This window comes from Pseudophryne corroboree, chromosome 3 (genome assembly GCF_028390025.1).
Source record: "Pseudophryne corroboree isolate aPseCor3 chromosome 3, aPseCor3.hap2, whole genome shotgun sequence".
NCBI lineage: Eukaryota > Metazoa > Chordata > Amphibia > Anura > Myobatrachidae > Pseudophryne > Pseudophryne corroboree.
This window is the reverse complement of record NC_086446.1, coordinates 50008726-50028267: the sequence shown is the minus strand read 5'-3', so window position 1 is coordinate 50028267 and position 19542 is coordinate 50008726. Positions and strand designations below refer to the sequence as shown.

The following is a 19542-nucleotide window of genomic DNA, read 5'->3' as shown; positions in this document are numbered from 1 at the left end:
GGGAATTGATGCTAGAGACGAGAGTATTATACTCCCGTTATATAAATCACTTGTGAGGCCACAACTTGAATACTGTGTACAATTCTGGGCACCTTACTACAAAAAGGATATCCTGGAGCTAGAAAAGGTTCAAAGGCGGGCGACCAAACTAATTAAGGGTATGGAGACGCTGGAATATGAGGAAAGGCTTGCAAGACTAGGCATGTTTACACTGGAAAAGAGGAGATTAAGAGGGGACATGATCAACATTTACAAATATATAAGGGGACAATATACAGATCTTGCGCAGGACCTGTTTTTGGTTAGATCAACACAGAGAACTCGTGGACACTCGCTCAGGTTACGGCGTAAAGGCTTTTTTACGGTAAGGACGATACGTGTTTGGAATTCCCTGCCTGAGGGAGTTGTAATGGCCGACTCAGTCAACAGCTTTAAGAATGGGTTAGATAAATTCCTAATGGATAAGGCTATCCAGGGTTACGGGCATAGTCACGCACTATGGTTATTATAAAAAAGAGGGGTAAAACGTAACGGCAGTCATCAACTTCAGTCAAAATTTTATACAAAATAATCGTGCATAGGAGACCACAAATGGGTTGAACTTGATGGACAATTGTCTTTTCTCAACCTTAGATACTATGTTACTATATGATTCTCTTTCTATCCGACATGCCCCACTATTTGCCTGGGCTCCTAGACCTGGTTGAGGAACTTGGCTTTTATTCGGGGGTCCACATCAACTAGGATACATCGGTAGTGTTTCCATTTCTTAAATCTACCCCACAACCCCCCACTTATGACTTCCCCTTGAAATAGTATTCCTTTATCTGTTACAGGGTGGGTGAACATTGTAAAAATGATTGCTCGGCCGAAATTTTTATATATACTACAGAATACTCCATCCTATATCCCTATTTTGCAATTCCAATTGATCTCCTGTTCTATTGTTTCTTTTATTTGGGGCTTTAGGCAAGCCCGCATTGCTGTTAGAACACTGTATAGGTCTAGGTATGAGGGGGGATTGTCCCTACCGGATTTCCATCTGTATTATGTAGCCGCTCAGGTGGCACAGTTAGGGGAGTGGGTGACCCCTGGAGACCATGGTGACCTCCCTGTAGCCCTTTTGGAAAAGGCGGATCTGGCATTTTCTCCACTGCAATTCCTGTAGGCACATTCTTCAATTGCCTCTTCCCCCTTTATTACAGCAAGCTCCGGGAATTTGGCTTGCAGTGGAGTAACTGTTAGGGGATAGTACTATTGATCCCTGCTCGCCATTGTGGAATAATGTGTTGTTCTCTGAGGTCCGATTGCTTGACAGTAGCTCAGGATGGATTTCCTTAGTTGTGTCGGCTGTAGGACAGTTGTATCCAGATGGGGTTCTCCACACTTTTGAATAGCTATCAGCCACTTATGATATACCTTGGCATTACTTTTACCGCTATCTACAGCTTCATCATGCCGTATATGCACAGTGGGGCAATGATACGCCGCAACTCTCTGTATCTTCCGTTCATGCACTGGTCCGTAATATGCCTGAGTGTGGAACTGTTTCGGTTCTGTACTCCGCTCTCCTCTCCTCCTCTGGATGGAATGGTTTAGGGTCATTGCGAGATAAGTGGGTGATTGATGTGGGTGTTCTTGTTGACGAGGATTGGGAGTGTATGCTGGGAGCCCCAAGGGCTTCTACGGCCTACGCTAGGTTCCAACAGATCCAGCTCTATATCCTGCATAGAATTTATTGGACTCCGAGCAGATTGTTCTGAATCGAAGGATCTATATCCTCTGCCTGTCCTAAATGTAAAGCCTTGGATGGTGATTTTTGGCATCTGCTCTGGCTTTGTCCACGGGTGTCTGCCTTTTGGGGAGAAGTGACGGAGTGGATCCGTGATACGGGTGTTCGGTTTCTTATTATGACTCCCCGAATTTGTATATTTGGGCAGGATCCGAGGGACTCTCTTGGCGGTCATCTGAAGTTGTATATTAATAATTTGCTTGCCTTGTCACGAGTCTGTATTGCACGCACCTGGATGGGACAAGACCCTCCTGCTTTTGCTGCGTGGGTGGCCCTGGTTAACACTACGCTCTCTCATGAGTATTTCATGTATGCTAAACGCAAGCGCTTGGGTAAATATGATGCGGTGTGGGGACTCTGGACGACTTCTAGATATTCCCTTGATCCCCCGATCCTACCGTAATTTTTTTTTGATACATCTATATATGTACATTCCCCTCTTTTTTTCTATTTTTTAGTGCGCCCCTGGCTTACAGCATATGCTGATCTACCCCCCTGGGTATACAACTGTACTGGTATTCCATTGCTGTATTTGTGTCTCCTTTATGTTAATGACAATTGTTTTTTTGGGGGGTTATGTAATGTATGAACCAATTTTGACTACTTGACATCATACCTATTGACATAGACATTTGTCAAGAAATGCATAATTCTTTTGTTTAAATGTGTTTATTTGTTTGTATATTTTCAAAATCAATAAAATATACATGATTTAAAAAAAAAAAAAAAAGTCTGAGATAATAAGCAAATATCACTTGCATATTGGTTGCAGTTGGTGGGCTACGTAATAGAGGCAGTAAAAGTCCCACTATACCAGCTATTGAATAAAGCTATACCACCAATTTGGTGGACTAAATGCTTAACACAGTAATAGCCACTATATTTACTGTAGTGCCCATAATTTCATAATTTGTGAGGAGAGGGCATTGTTTGTGCATGACAACACAGGTAGGATTTTCTAACAAGCAAATATCATGTGTAGATTTGGCACAGTTGCTGGGCTAAGTACAGAAACCTGCAATAGTCCCGGAATACTTGCTATTGTGTATATTGGGGTTCATTCCGAGTTGTTCGCTCGTTGCCGATTTTCGCTATACTGCGGTTAGTCGCTTACTGCGCATGCGCAAGGTACGCAGAGCACATGCGCTTAGTTATTTTACACAAAAGTTAAGTATTTTACTCACGTCATAACTAAGCTTTTTCATTGCTGTGCTGATCGTAGTGTGATTGACAGGAAGTGGGTGTTTCTGGGCGGAAACTGGACGTTTTATGGGAGTGTGCGGAAAAACGCCGGCGTGCTAGTTGAAAACGCAGGAGTGTCTGGAGAAACGGGGGAGTGGCTGGGCGAACGCTGGGTGTGTTTGTGACGTCAAACCAGGAACGAAAAGGACTGAGCTGGTCGCAATGGCTGAGTAAGTCTGGAGCTACTCAGAAACTGCTAATCGTTATGAGAAAATTAGCGAAGCTTTCGTTAGCAATTCTGCTATGCTAAGATACACTCCCAGTAGGCGGCGGCTTAGCGTGTGCAATGCTGCTAAAAGCAGCTAACGAGCGAACAACTCGGAATGAGGGCCATTATACTATAGGCAGATCACTTGTAAAGTTACCACCCCGTGGGCTTGTTACTGATCACAGCAATAGTCCTACTATCTCAGTGCAAAGATTGACAGTGCTCCCCCTCCCTCTCATGCTGAGCTGCTGACATGTGATCAGGAGCTTCCTGCAGTGCTGCTGGGGGCAGGGCCTAATCGGGTGAGGCAGTTTAGACTGGTTTAAGGGCGCCAAAACACCCAGCAACTCCCTACAATAAAGATAATAACAATGCTTCTGTCCAGAGTTGGGCTAGAACTTAGTTCTCTATACATTTTGGACTCTTGCACTAGTGTGCTGAGCCACAGCCTCATGGCTGAAGAAATACAGAGAGAGGGACTTAGTATGCAGCAAGAAGCTGCACAAAATGGCTCCTTCCCAGGACCTGAGGCACTTTATGATACTGTCCTCAGTGTCCCCTGGCCAACGCTGGCCCCAAGAGTCAGCGCAGCCACCCCTCAGCCACATACAGTCCTTCATACAGCCCTTACAGTGACCCAGCCAGGGCACAGGAGACATACAGCCAGCAGACACACAGCATGGGGGACTCTCACTCTGAGGGACTGAGTAGGGTCACAGCCCAGCACTACCTCAGTAGGCTGAGGCTGTTCCTACCTGACCCAGTGCCTCCTGGAATTCTGTGAGCCGGAAGGGAGAGATCCATGGACCTCAGCGGTGGAAGTGACTCCCCCAGTGCAGAGTGAGAAACAGAGCTCACAGAAGCTCTTCTAACCTAACTATTCGCACTCTGATTGTGTTTGTCACCAACGTTAGGGTCTAAACATCAAACAAGAAAACAATTACACATAGCAAACTAACTAAAAGATAGGAGCAAAAGAAAAGTGTGCCTTCACTCCAAGGCACAAAACTAAAACTGAGGAGCACTTCCTGTGAACAGTGGGTTGATGGGAGGGGTTAGAGGGGGAGGAGTTAGTTCTTTTCATAGCTTGTGCCAAACTCCAAACTCGCACACTCTAACCCAAGTGTAAGTGCGCAGCGTCCCCCAGATGGATGATAGAGAAAAACTATAAGTACTGCATATAAAGCTATTTTTTTATTATGAATAAAAAACAAAATTCTCAATAGGTGCTTATAAGTTGTGACATTATGAATGTTGACACTGAAAATGTTGACATAATTACTACATCCCAATAACCAGGAGACTGGTCAGATCTTTGGGCTGGTAGCACACATGATATTATGTGAGGGGAGCAGGAGTCTAATAGGGGATTATGATCACTGTTGTAGTGACTGAGCAAGGAGCATATGTGACTCTTTTCTGCAAGAAGTGTTTATTACTCACCTGTGCTGATATCTGTAGGGATTTCCTCCTTACACTGCTGATCACCTCTCACATACATTTCTTCTTCCTCTATATCTTCTGCCTTTATATCAGTCATATACGTCTCTTCTTCTCCCTCTATATCTTCTGCCTTCATATCAGTCACATACGTCTCTTCTTCTTCCTCTATATCTTCTGCCTTCATATCAGTCACATACGTCTCTTCTTCTCTCTCTCTATCTTCTGCCTTCATATCAGTCACATACGTCTCTTCTTCTTCCTCTATATCTTCTGCCTTCATATCAGTCACATACGTCTCTTCTTCTTCCTCTATATCTTCTGCCTTCATATCAGTCACATACGTCTCTTCTTCTCCCTCTGTATCTTCTGCCTTCATATCAGTCACATACGTCTCTTCTTCTTCCTCTATATCTTCTGCCTTCATATCAGTCACATACGTCTCTTCTTCTCCCTCTATATCTTCTGCCTTCATATCGGTCACATACGTCTCTTCTTCTCCCTCTATATCTTCTGCCTTCATATCAGTCACATACGTCTCTTCTTCTCCCTCTATATCTTCTGCCTTCATATCAGTCACATACGTCTCTTCTTCTCCCTCTGTATCTTCTACTTTAATATTAGTCAGATCTTCACCCTAAATGACACACAAAAATAAAAAATAACTCTGTAATAACATCCAATTTCATTGCGATTATACAATAGGATTATACATATGCAGTTTGTCTACAGATCATATAGTGACAGTCACTTTGGTGTATTGGTGAGACCCTAAATCCTACCAACCTGATCCTCCTGTGGGATCCTGTGATTCTCCTCTGTACAGTCCTGGGAATACAGAGGACGGGGACATCTCTCTGGGGTATCTCTGTTACTGGGTCCATCTGTAAGAGACACACAGAGACTGAATAATAGCATTTTTGTACTTACAATTAAATCTTTATCTCTGAATCTATTTGGAGGACACTGCTGTACCTTGGGGCAAAGAGGGCGCTAGTCCTGGAGCAGGACACAAGTACACTAGTCTTGTTGGCCTGACTCCTACCCCTCTATGACCCTCCCTTGGAAAAGTGTTCAGTTTATTACTAATAAAACCCATGAGATGGACTGAACAAACCATTAAACAATGAAACAAGCTGACAAAAATAGCAGAGGAAGAAGAAAAATTGCAGGTGCACACTCTAGACACCGAGCCCTGCTAATAACAACAATAATATTAAGCTCTGCAATTTAGCATAGAACAAAAATGAGATGCTTGGCATAATGTTTGGCCAAAAATATATGGGCCCTCCCATAGCGTCCAGGTGACCTCATCATCAGGTGGGTTCTAACACTAAGATATAAAAACAGGGTGTGACGACACAGCCTACACCTCGTGTCGCGCACTGTTCAAAGACACAGTTACTTTCCTAGCCCTGATCCAAACCATGGACTTCACTATTTAACAATATGTTATTAGTTATATGATGGGTAATATTGGATTGGATTGTGTTATTATATTGTATAATTATATTGTATTAGTTTTACTTGGAATGTGTTGTTTATTTGGTTATACTGTGTTCAATTGTTATCCGGAATAAATGTAAAGGCCCATACACACTTGACGATAAAATGAGCGACGTCGTTCATTTCAGCCCTCATCAACGACGCCGCTCATATATCGTCAAGTGTGTATGCATCCGACGACCACCGATGCGCGGCCCCGCGGGACGTTAACGACCCTCGCTTATCTGTGGAGCATGTATGCTCAATTTCCACTATGGTCGTTACCGACCAGAGACGTCGTTGAATGTGTATGGTGTGAACGACCAATGACCAAGCCACTGTTCACCAGCCCTGTTCCCAGCTCATTATTTTAATAAACTGTTCAGCTTGGATGCTTCAACGATGAATGGTCTTTGGTCTTTGGTAGTGTGTATGCTCATGTCGTTTGCTCAGCTGTTCAAGGGAAGTTCAAGGGAAGTCGTTAACGACGTGTGCATCGTCAAGTGTGTATGGGCCTTAAGCCAGAGTGTTTAGTAAATAGTTTATCTATGGAGATGCTGTAATCTGATCACATACACCCCATTAATAATAAATACACCCCACTGTGTACAGGAACCCAGACACCCCATCTCCACTCCTCCTCAGACTCTGTGACACCCTGACTGACCTGCTTGTATTATGAATAGACAGGGTAGAGCTCCACTGGCGGGTGAGATCTGCAGAGAAGGTCCAGAGGATAGATGGACTTCTGAAGTGCAGGCCCTGCCCAGGCATTGCGGTGCCGTGAGAGGGGAGAATTTGCTGTGAATGGTGCCGTGTGAGCTGGTATCCCAGGACAGGAGACACAGGAATATAGCCAGCATGTAACGGCAGGAGATTGCAGTAATCTGTAATGCTATAATACTGTGGGGTCCTAGTAATGCTAGCCATGCAGACCAACTTTCCTCCAGCCGTCCAACGAAAACGCTGCCACACACCTAACCAACTTTTTCATCAGGCCAGCCATTTTCTCTCAACTTTTGATAACACAGAAGTAGGCGAACAGGTTCTGCCTACTTCTGCTTATTTTGCATAAATGTTAGGGTTTTTTTTTTTTTAATGGTGACCTTCCGGTCTTAGCATTTGTTACGTTTTATTTTTTAAAAGTCAGTGTATTTTATTTTTTTAATTGTTGAACTACAGTTGTCAGCATGGCCTAGTGAAAAGGTAAGCTGCAACTTCTTGTTTTCGTGCACATGCTTCCCTCTTCCTTCCATGGCAAGCTCCCTCCTCAGATGCCCAGTTTCAGTCTCCCTCTTCTGATGCCCAGCTCTCCCCTCCCTCCCAGTGCCCAACAGCAGGAGACAGACACTAACCGGGGGAGGGGCAATCCTGTACTTATGGTCTGCCGCAAACTGCTCCCCCTCCTGGCTCCCACTCCACCGCCGTTAGCTGCCGTGGTGTCAGGGGCAGCCCGGCAGAAGTTATTGATAGACTGCCACAGCTGCCCCTGAACCTCCTCCCAGCTCCAATATTTGAGGCTGCCATGGTGATAGCTACCCGGGTGGAATGCGGGGGTGTCTGCTGTGCGGCATGCTAGGAATAGGGAGCCCTGCTGTGCAGCATGCTAGGAATAGGGGGTCCTGCTGTGCGGCATGCTAGGAATAGGGAGCCCTGCTGTGCGGCATGCTAGGAATTAGGGGCCCTGCTGTGCGGCATGCTAGGAATAGGTGCCCTGCTGTGTGGCATGCTAGGAATTAGGGGCCCTGCTGTGCGGCATGCTAGGAATAGGTGCCCTGCTGTGTGGCATGCTAGGAATTGGGGGCCCTGCTGTGCGGCATGCTGGGAATTGAGTGCCCTACTGTGTGGTATGCTGGGGGGCTGCTACCTAGCATAATATAAATTGGGTGTAAGAGACAGGCATGTGACTGGGCCTGGTGGGCAATTAAGGGGCATGTGGGGTAGGCTAAGGGGCATGTGTTGTGGTCTATAGAAGTTTTCATACATTTTGGTTAGGGACAACGATCTGGCTTCTAAACTTTTGAGATGGATCCTAGATTTAAGAAAAATGTGTCAACCCTGTCCTAATGGAGGCAAGCATGTACTGTAGTCAGAGAGATGCGGAGCCCTGTCCTAATGGAGGCCGGCATGTGATGTAGTCAGAGAGAAGCAGAGCTCTGTCCTAATGGAGGCAAGCATGTGCTGTAGTCAGGGAGATACGGAGCCCTGTCCTAATGGAGGCTGGTGTGTGATGTAGTCAGAGAGATGCGGAGCCCTGTCCTAAAGGAGGCCGGTGTGTGATGTAGTCATAGAGATGCGTAGCCCTGTCCTAATGGAGGCCGGTGTGTGATGCAGTCAGAGAGATGCGGAGCCCTTTCCTAATGGAGGCCGGTGCGTGATGTAGACAGAGAGATGCGGAGCCCTGTCCTAATGGAGGCCGGTGCGTGATGTAAATAGAGAGATGAGGAGCCCTGTCCTAATGGAGGCCGGTGTGTGATGTAGTCAGAGAGATGCGGAGCCATGTCCTAATGGAGGCCGGTATGTGATGCAGTCAGGGAGATACGGAGCCCTGTCCTAATGGAGGCCGGTGTGTGATGTAGTCAGAGAGATAAAGAGCCCTGTCCTAATGGAGGCCGGTGTGTGATGCAGTCAGAGAGATACAGAGCCCTGTCCTAATGGAGGCTGGTGTGTGATGTAGACAGAGAGATGCGGAGCCCTGTCCTAATGGAGGCCGGTGTGTGATGCAGTCAGAGAGATGCGGAGCCCTTTCCTAATGGAGGCCGGTGCATGATGTAGACAGAGAGAAGCAGAGCCCTGTCCTAATGGAGGCCGGTGTGTGATGCAGTCAGAGAGATGCGGAGCCCTGTCCTAATGGAGGCCGGTGTGTTCTGCAGTCAGAGAGATGCGGAGCCCTGCCCAAATGGAGTCTGGTGTGTGATGCAGTCAGGGAGATGCAGAGCCCTGTCCTAATGGTGGCCGGTTTGTGATGTAGTCAGGGAGATGCAGAGCCCTGTCCTAATGGAGGCCGGTGTGTGCTGCAGTCAGAGAGATGTGGAGCCCTGTCCTAATGGAGTCTGGTGTGTGATGCAGTCAGGGAGATGCGGAGCCCTGTCCTAATGGAGGCCGGTGTGATGTAGACAGATTAAATGCTACAGATGTAAGAAATTGTGGACTGTGAGTAATCTCTTATATGGGGGTATATGAATGTGGGGGTATATAATACACTTTAGGGGCACATACTGTATGTATGTGCTGCGCACTGTGGTGACTACACAGTGTAGCTTTATATACAAAACACACAAAAAAGTTTCTATCAAAATGACTAAGTGCCCTCCCATGTGTCCAGCACCCCGCCCTACACACATCCTGGAGTGAGCAGTATGTAGTGTACTTGCGGCCTGTTCCAGTAATAGCCTATACCAAGAAGTGATAGCAGTGTCCCCCAATAGGCACAAAAAAGGAGAGCTATAGTAGACTTACCATGGTTAACTCTCTTTCTGCGAGGTACACTGGTTTCCACAGGGAATACATCAGGTGTAGAGCGGGATCTTGGATCCAGAGGCACCATCAGGCAAAGCTTTGACTGTCCCAGGATGCATTGGGGCCTCCTCTATAACCCCACCTCCAGGCACTGTGAGCTCAGTTTTGTTAACCAGTCCAATGCAGGAGCAGGTAAAAGAGAAGGCAGATGTTAGTAACAGAGAACCACATTCTCACGACAGGAGAAGGGACCAGCGGCTGATGCCATACAACCCAAAGAAGCTAGGTGCGTCAGGGTGGGCGCCCTGTGGAACCCAGTGTACCTCGCAGAAAGAGCGTTAACCACGGTAAGTCTACCATAAATCTCCTTTTCTGCAGCGGGGTACACTGTGTTCTACAGGGAATACATTGGGGATGTCCTAAAGCAGTTCCTCAAGGGAGGGGACGCACCTTAGCGGGTAAGAGAACCCGGCGTCCAAAGTATGCGTCCTGGGAGAAGGAAGTATCAAAGGCACAGAACCTGATGAACATGTTAACTGAGGACCACGTAGCCGCCTTGCACAATTGTTCTGGGGACGCGCCGCGGCGGGCCGCCCAAGAAGGTCCCACAGACCGAGTAGAATGGGCTTTAATAGCAGCAGGAGCTGGGAGTCCAGACTGCGCATAGGCTTGTGCAATGACCATTCTAATACATCTGGCCAAGGTTTGCTTATTCGCAGGCCAGCCATGTTTGTGAAAACCAAACAAAACGAAAAAGGGAATCTGACCTCCTGATAGAGGCAGTCCTCTCCACGTAGACACGGAGAGCCCTAACCATATCCCAGAGGTTCCCAAACTGTGTGCCGTGGCTCCCTGGGGTGCCTCGGAACACTTGCAGGGGTGCCCTGGGTTGGTGGTCCAGGACCAATTCAAATTATTCATGGTCAATATAATAGGCAAAACCAGTGCTGGTGGCTGCCAGTCATAAAATATGTGGCCAAACAGAAGCAGATCTTGTCCCTCACCACACAGCTGACCCTAAGGATGACATATAAACACAATCTACTTAATGTAATATTTCTTTCTAAATTTCTCAATAAGAAATTTTTGGCCTAGGGGTGCCGTGAAAAAAATTCTGATATTCTAGGGTGCCGTGATTCCAAAAAGTTTGGAAACCACTGCCATATCCAAAGAACGTTCTTTGGGAGACAAATCCGAAGAGACAAAGGGCTTAATTCAGACCTGATCGTAGCAGCAACCGATATAACATTTGCAGAGGGAGTTAGATTTTGGTGGGTTATATTGTTTCTGTGCAGGGTAAATACTGGCTGCTTTATTTTTACACTGCTATTTAGATTTCACTTTGAACACACCCCACCCAAATCTAACTCTCTCTTCACATGTTATATTTGACCCCCTGCAGTGCACATGGTTTTGTCCAACTGCTAACAAAGTTGCTGCTACGATCAGGTCTGAATTAGGCCCAAAGGCCGGAACCACCATCTCTTGGTTAAGGTGAAAAGATGACACCACCTTAGGCAAATAACCTGGGTGAGTTCGTAGAACTGCCCGGTCCCGGTGGAATATGAGAAAAGCGTTTTGTCCTGTCGTCCACCCTAAGTCCGACACCCGTCTTGCAGAGGCAATAGCCAGCAAGAACAGGACCTTGGCAGTAAGCCATTTAAGGTCCACTGATTTAAGAGGTTCAAATGGAGACTCTTGCAGAGCATTCAGCACAACAGACAAATCCCATGGAGCCACAGGAGGGACATAGGGAGGCTGAATAAGAATAACGCCCTGAATGAACGTCTGAACATCAGGTATAGAGGCAATTTTTTTCTGAAACCAAACCGACAAGGCAGATATATGAACCTTAAGGGAGGCCAGACAAAGACCTAAGTCCAGGCCTCTTTGCAGAAAAGCCAGAAGTCTGGAAGTTCTGAATCCATGGACATCATGATTCTTATCAGCAGGCCTGCAGTCAACACTCGAAACTGAGCTCTCAGTGCCTGGAGGCGGGGTTATAGAGGAGGCCCCAATGCATCCTGGGACAGTCAAAGCTTTGGCTGATGGTGCCTCTGGATCCAAGATCCCGCTCTACACCCGATGTATTACCTGTGGAACACAGTGTAACCTGCTGCAGAAAATAGGATTTTAATTACCTACCAGTAAATACTTTTCTTGCAGTACGTAGGGGATACTGGGAATCCATTTAGTACCATGTGGTATAGACGAGTCCACTAGGAGCCATGGGCACTATAAAACTTTGATTAGGTGTGCTGGCTCCTCCCTCTATGCCCATCCTACCAGACTCAGCCTAGGAAACTGTGCCCGAGTAGACGGACATACATGGAGAGAACGATATAGAAAAGGAAAATCGTGAGATTTCGAACCAGCACAACCATAACAAGAGGAAAGCCAAGCTAACCAAAATTTGTAAACATGAGCAGCAACAGCTGAACCAAACAACATTACTTAACCAAGTAACAGCGCAGGAAGAACGAAGCACCGGGCGGGCGCCAAGTATCCCCTACGGACTACGAGAAAAGGATTTACCGGTAGGTAATTAAATCCTATTTTCTCTTACGTCCTAGGGGATACTGGGAATCCATTTAGTACCATGGAGGAAGTACCAAAGCTCCCAAACCGGGTGGGAGAGTGCTTAGGTTCCTGCTGAACTGATTGACCAAACTGAAGGTCCTCAGAGGCCAAAGTATCGAACTTGTAAAACTTGAACCTGACCAAGTAGCTGCTCGGCAGAGCTGCAAGGCCAAGACACCCCGGGCAGCCGCCAAAGAAGAACCCACTGACCTACTAGAGAGGGCCTGTACAGATCTTGGCAAACCTGCCGTGGAATAAGCATGCTGGATAGTGAGCCTGATCCAGCGTGCAATTGACTGCTTTGAAGCAGGACACCCAATCTTATTGGGATCATAGAGAACGAACATCGAGTCCGATTTCCTGTGACGAGCAGTTCTCTTTACATACACCTTCAAAGCCCTCACAACATCCAAAGACTTTGAAGTAGCAGAGGTGTCCGTAACAGCTGGAACCACAATAGGTTGGTTGATTTGAAACGCGGACACCACCTTAGGAAGAAATTGCTGACGAGTCCTGAGTTCAGCTCTGTCTTCATGGAAAATTAAGTAAGGGATCTTGTAAGACAACGCCCCCAGCTCTGACACACGTCTTGCTGAAGGTGCTTTACGTCTACCTCCGGTAATGGTTCAAATCAGTCCGATTGGAGGAACTGCAGCACCAAATTGAGATCCCAATGTTGTCTATTTTCTTTCAGAAACAATTGTCTTCTCTCCCTGAGATCCAGACGTTCTTGAAAGGTGTTCTGCACATCCAACCTCCCTTTGTACCTCCTACGGCACGTAGGAGGCACAAAGGGAGGTTGGATGTGCAGAACACCTTTCAAGAACGTCTGGACCTCAGGGAGAGAAGACAATTGTTTCTGAAAGAAAATAGACAAGGCCGAAATCTGAACTTTAATGGAGCCTAGGTGTAGGCCCACATCCACTCCCAACTGCAGAGAAAGCAGGAAACATCCCAGATGAAACTCTACCGTAGAATATTGTCTGCTCTCACACCAAGAGACATATTTCTTCCAGATACGATGGTAATGTTTCAACGTTACCCCCTTTCTGGCTTGAATCAGCCATTCAACTTCTATGCTTTTAAACGTAGCCGTGGTAAGTGTTGCTAGATGAACGGGCCCTGCTGCAAAAGATCCTCTCGAAGAGGTAAAGGCCAAGGATCTACTATCAGCATCTCAAGAAGATCCGCATACCAGGCCCTTCGTGGCCAGTCCAGAGCAATGAGGATTGCTTGAACCTTTTCCCTGTTTATTCTTTTTAGAATTCTTTGGATCAGATGAATGGGTGGAAACACATACACCATGTCAGGCTCCAGAGCCTTACCTCTGGCGGGTGCTCCCGCGGGTTACCGTCCCACTGGTTGGCATGGCTGCGGCGGCAGGTAGCTGGAGGCGGGTCTTCCTGGACGGATGTGCGGCTGCCAAGGGCCGAGGGTATGGAGAGCCGGGCGCTGCGGCGGGGTTCGCTGCGGTAAGATCCTCTAGTGGTGACACAGTATAGTGTGTCAGAGACCGAAGCTGGCTAAAGCTGTGTGCTAACAGCTAAGTATGTCTCCTGTGCTGGGGGCAGCCATGTTGGAGACCAGAGTATTACCAATGAAGTTCCCAATCTGTGTCCAGCCAATCCTGCGTGTTCTCCCCTTACAAAAGGGGGCTGGCTCAGAGGGAGAGTGCCAGTGCTTCAACTTACCTCCTTGTGAAAGGTTTTCCAGCTCTGTGCTCCCAGGTTACTTCTGGTTCCCTGGTCCTGGTTGCTCTCATACATCGGTTACCTAAACGCTGCTGCAGTCCTGCTGTCCAAAGTCCGTTGCCACTCGTGGAAGCGCTCACGGGGTCACAGGTCATAGAGGAGCTCCAGATGTTAACGGCGGTTCCCGCAGACGTCTTCATTTCTTCAAAGTCCAAGTTCTTCAGCCTCGTCTTTCAATCACAAACCACAGTCTTCATTTCTTCAAAGTTCAAGTTCTTCATCCTCGTCTTTCAATCACAAAGCACAGTCTTCATTTCTTCAAAGTCCAAGTTCTGCAGCCTCATCTTTCAATCACAAACCACATCTTCATTTCTTCAAAGTCCAAGTACTTTTAATCATAAAACACAGTCTTCAGTTCTTCTTTACCGGAGGTCTTCAGCTTCACTCTTCAAGTCATTTAACCATAGAGTCTAATTATTCCAGTTTTTTCTATTTCTCCAATATTCGTGTACAGCCTGATTATTCATTAAAACTGCAGTTATCTTCCTACGAAGTCCTCCTTTTCTTTACGCCCTCCGGCCAACGTTAACACTTAGTTTGGCTTCCACCCCATGAGGAGAAATTACATTCAGCCACCTCGTTTACTCTCCTCACAGGTAGCTGTCCCTTCAGCCAAAACTCGGTTGTCGGAACCCCAAATTACGCCGAGCGTGACACACCAGCTGGTAAACCCACGGAGTTCTCGGGGCATCTACCGTCACTGCCTGTGGGTCTCTCGACCTGGAACAATGGTGGTCATTCCGAGTTGATCGATAGCTGCATTTGATCGCAGCGCAGCGATCAGGCTAAAAAACGTATGTGCTGTGCAAGCGTATGCTGGGCAATGCGCACGTGCGTCGTACGAGTACAATGAACAATGTCGTTTTGCACAGGGTCTAGCGAAGTATTTCAGTTGCACTGGTTGCCGCAGTGTGATTGACATTAAGGGGACGTTTCTGGGTGTCAACTGACCGTTTTCTGGGAGTGTTCGGAAAAACGCAGGCGTGCCAGGAAAAACGCAAGCGTGGCTGAGCGAACGCAGGGCGGGTTTGTGACGTCAAAACAGGAACTGAACAGTCTGAAGTGATCGCAAGCGCGGAGTAGGTTTTGAGCTACTCTGAAACTGCACAAAAAAACGTTGTAGCCGCTCTGCGATCCTTTCGTTCGCACTTCTGCTAAGCTAAAATACACTCCCAGTGGGCGGCGGCATAGCGTTTGCACGGCTGCTAAAAACTGCTAGCGAGCGATCAACTCGGAATGACCGCAAATACCGCTTGAGCTTCTTGTTGAGTCGAGAGGCCATCATGTCCATCTGTGGATATACCCACCGACGCGTCATCCACCAAAACACCTCCGGGTGAAGGCCCCATTTCCCCAGGTGCAGGTCGTGTCTGCTGAGGAAGTCTGCTTCCCAGTTGTCTTCTCCCGGAATGAAGACCGCTGACAATGCCACAGGGTCTTGACACCTCTGACATTGCTGCTCTGCTTTTCGTTCCACTCTGTCGGTTTATGTACGTTACCGCCGTCACATTGTCCGACTGGACCTGAGTGGCCTGATTCTGAAGAGATGAGGCTTGCAGAAGGGCATTGTAGATAGCCCTGAGTTTCAGGATGTTTATTGGAAGGACGACTTCTTGACTTGACCATCTTCCCTAAAACTGCACCCCCTGGGTAACTGTGCCCCAACCTCTGAGGCTTGCGTCTGTGGTTAGCAGAATCCAATTCTGAATCCCGAACCTCCGACCCTTGACTAGGTGAGAAGTTTGTAGCCACCACATGAGGGAGATCCTGGCTTTTGGGGACAGGTGAATCCTCTGGTGTATGTGAAGATGCGATCCGGACCATTTGTCCAACAGATACAGCTGGAAGGTCCTCGCATGAAACCACTGACTGGGTTACCATTGCCTTTTCGAAGGGAAGGAATACTCTCTGAGACTCTGTGTCCAGTATCATTCCTAGGAAAGGAAGCCTCTGCGTTGGTTCTAGGTGAGATTTTGGTAGGTTCAGAATCCACCCATGATCCAGGAGTAGTCTGGTTGTGAGACCAATGTTCTCCAACAACCGCTCCCTGGACGTTGCCTTTATCAGAAGATTGTCCAGGTACGGAATTATGTTCACTCCTTGTGTGCGGAGTAGTAACATCATCTCTGCCATCACTTTGGTGAACACACTCTGTGCCGTGGAGGACCAAAAGGCAGGGCCTGGAACTGGTCGTGACAGTCCTGTAGTGCAAACCGTAGATAAGCTTGATGAGGCGGCCAGATTGGAATATGAAGGAACGCATGCTTTATATCTAGAGATACTAGGAATTCCCCCTCCTCCAGACCTAATATCACCGCGCTTAGAGACTCCATCTTGAATTTGAACACTCATAAGTACGTGTTCAATGACTTGAGGTTCAGAATCGGTCTTACTGAACCGTCCGGCTTCGGTACTACAAACAAGCTGGAATAGTAACCCTTGTTTTGTAGAGGAGGTGGAACTGGAGTAGCCATGAGCCCCTGCGTGCCGACACTGTCATAGCTGTAGTGCGTGCATTAAGCAAGTCTATCTCTATTATGGCTTCCATCATAAAATTTGCAGAGACCTGAATATGTTGCAGGAGCAAAATAATCTCCTTTTGATGTAAGGTGTCTAACCCCTCAATGAGGTTACCCGACCATTTAGCAATGGCTTGCGTAATCCACCCACATACTATAGTGGGTCTCTGGGCCACCCCTGCTGCTGTATACAAAGATTTGAGCATAGTATCAATTTTGCGATCAGCAGCGTCTTTTAGGGAGGCTGCACCTGGGACAGGCAATACAATTTTTCGTGAGAGTATCTACTATCGGTGGATTTTCCCATTTTTTCCTATCCTCAGGAGGAAAAGATGATTTCTTATCTGGATTAACCCACGGTTCTTCAAACAGGGTATTGAGTTCCTTTGACACAGGAAAAGTAGCGGAGGAAATTTTCTTTATATTAAAGTAAGATTCCTCACTCTCCTCTGTCACCTTTTCAGGGATATTGAGGGCTTTCCTGATAGCATCTATGAGCGTCTCTATTCCCTGCGACAGAGTACCCTCCCCCACCTCTGAGTCCACCTCACCCTTCTCCATTTCTGACCCCTCATTTTCCGAGTCAGAGTGCAGGATATGGGCCGAAGAAAGTTTTTGCGGACAAATGGCAGAGGACTGAGACGCTGGTCTGGGTACTGAGTCTTTTTTTATAAACTCAGCCATAGAATGTTTTAAGTATTGTGTCTCTTTCTCATTCAGAGATAATTTTGTAGAAATGGTGGAAATCATTCCCCTAATGGAGTCTAGCCATACTGGTACTGCCCCACTAGCCTGGGAAGGGATACTACACTGAGTACACACTAGTGACCCCCCTGGGGAAGAGGAACACTGTGCCTTACATGAAACACACTCTTTGCCTGACATACTATAGCAGTGACAGCACACACACAGGAAAAGGTTAAATGCACAATTAACCCACAAAGAGCCCTTCCAGGGAGACACAGAGTATGGAACTAGCACACGGCGCCCTTATCGCTAATGCCAAGCTTAGCCGGGTCGCAGACTAAGTACTTAGATTAGAGACTTAGTACACTAATAATTCGCTCCCCCCCCCCCGCGCTATGACCCCCTGGTACCGCTGAGGTAATCTGGAGTCTCTCCGGAGGAGCTGCGCATCCCTGTCAGTTAGCGTCTGTGTCAGCTGCAGTAGGGAAAATGGTGAGCTGCTTGATCCGCTTATAATGAAGCCCGCCCCTTCAAAGGCGCGGTCTTCCCGCTCTTCTTTATACTGGCTGTATGTGTCTATGTGCATAAAATGGAGTACACCTCCTTTTATGGCTGTGGTACCAGTCTGGGTACTACGTTTTCTGTAGTGTACAGTCAGGAGACTCAGTCCGCCCCATTTAGAAGCCGTGCGTCTCCGTACCCTCATGCCGCCATAATGGCCGGCGACCCACTAACCGGGATGCCGGCTTAGTACTCACCGCTCTTCATTCTTCTGGCTCTGTTAGGGGTGGCGGCGTGCTGCGGGAATGTACGCTCACCGTGGTGGGGCTTGCGAATAGTTCCCTCAAAAGCTAGCGTCCTGTCAGCGGGGAACGGGACCATTAACCCTGAGAGAGGTTGGGCCGTTCCCCCCCTAAGTCCCACGAAGCAAGCAGGCTGGTGCCATCCAGTCCTGCCTAAAAGTAGCAAACTTAGAAAATAAATGCCGAAAACTCTTCAGGAGCTTCCAGAGATGTGAGCGGCTCCTCCGGGCACATTTTTTAAACCGAGTCTGGTAGGAGGGGCATAGAGGGAGGAGCCAGCACATCTAATCAAAATTAGTGCCCATGGCTCCTAGTGGACCCATCTACACCGCATGGTACTAAATGAATTCCCAGTATCCCCTAGGACTTAATAGAAAAGAAAAATGCAGTGATTATCACATGATGCTCTCCCCTGTACAATAAATGACAGTCCCCTCTTACTCAGTGATGTGAGGGGCTGGTGATTCTTCATCATCACGTCCTTGTACAGACCTCTGTGTTCCTCTCCTGCATGGAGAGATAGACAGTGACATCTTGACACCTTATAGGAACCGGACACACACAATGACACAGTCATCACCCAGACACACATTAGCCAGTAGTGACCGCTGATTTCCCCTTCTAATAGATGATTGCCACTAGCAGTGACTGATGATCGCCCCCCTAGGATTTGGCTGAAGATGATGATTCCCATTGACCTATGTTCAGTAGAGAATAATACTGCCTGCTCATTATAGTTTCCACATGATTTTAAAAATAGGAATTGATACTGGGGATCCATTTAGTACCATGGGGTAGAGACGGGTCCACTAGGAGCCATGGGCACTTTAAGAATTTGATAATGTGGGCTGGCTCCTCCCTCTATGCCCCTCCTACCAGACCCAGTCTAGAAACTGTGCCTGAGGAGACGGACATACTTTGAGAGGATATAAAAGGATAGTGGTGAGATTCCGAATCAGCACACACAAACAAGAGGAAAGCCATGCTAACCAAACTTGAAACAGGAACCACAACAGCTGAACCAAACAACAATACTTGTTGTTTTATGTGTGTCTGAGGGCTTGATAGTAAAAAAATAAAATAAAAGACATAGCCACTGGAGTGTGAGTGAGTGTGCTGGGGAGTCACTGAGCGTGCGTGAGTGCAGGGCTGCTGCAGGGAAGGTGGACAGCGAAGCCGAAGAAGAACATCACTAAGGGCAGGCCAGACGTGGGCCGGACATGCAAGTATCACATCTCTTAAACTTTCCCCCCCCCCCCTTGATTGTATTATCAATTACTGTCTGTTGTTTAATATTGTCTCTCTTCCCAGCTCGGCTATAGTACCTTATATATTGTCCTTTCACATAGATTGTCCCCCTCTTTTCGATTTATTGTCCCTTCTATATTGTCCTTATATATAGACTGACCTCCATTTTTTGACTTTTTGATTTTCTGAAGGTAACAGGGAGTTAGCACTAATTAAAAATGGGTGGGGCCAAGATTGAGAATCTCACTCAGTGCGTATCATGCATGATGTATGCGCACCTGGCACAACAGTCCGAGTGAGGGTACATCTGTGCGAGATGTGAGCGAAC

At 47.3% G+C, this 19542-nt stretch overlaps 1 protein-coding gene across 1 annotated transcript in view; it reads right to left on the bottom strand.

Moving 5' to 3' along the window:
• The window catches only part of LOC135054703 (zinc finger protein 271-like), an 86046-nt gene that overhangs the window by 35945 nt on the left and 30559 nt on the right, over positions 1-19542 (bottom strand). The window contains exons 2-4 of the mRNA XM_063957978.1: positions 18408-18473; positions 5469-5566; positions 4686-5319 (exon numbers count right to left, since the gene is read on the bottom strand). Of these exons, the coding sequence (XP_063814048.1) occupies positions 4686-5319; positions 5469-5566; positions 18408-18473 (798 nt within the window). The remainder of the gene's footprint in view (positions 1-4685; positions 5320-5468; positions 5567-18407; positions 18474-19542) is intronic.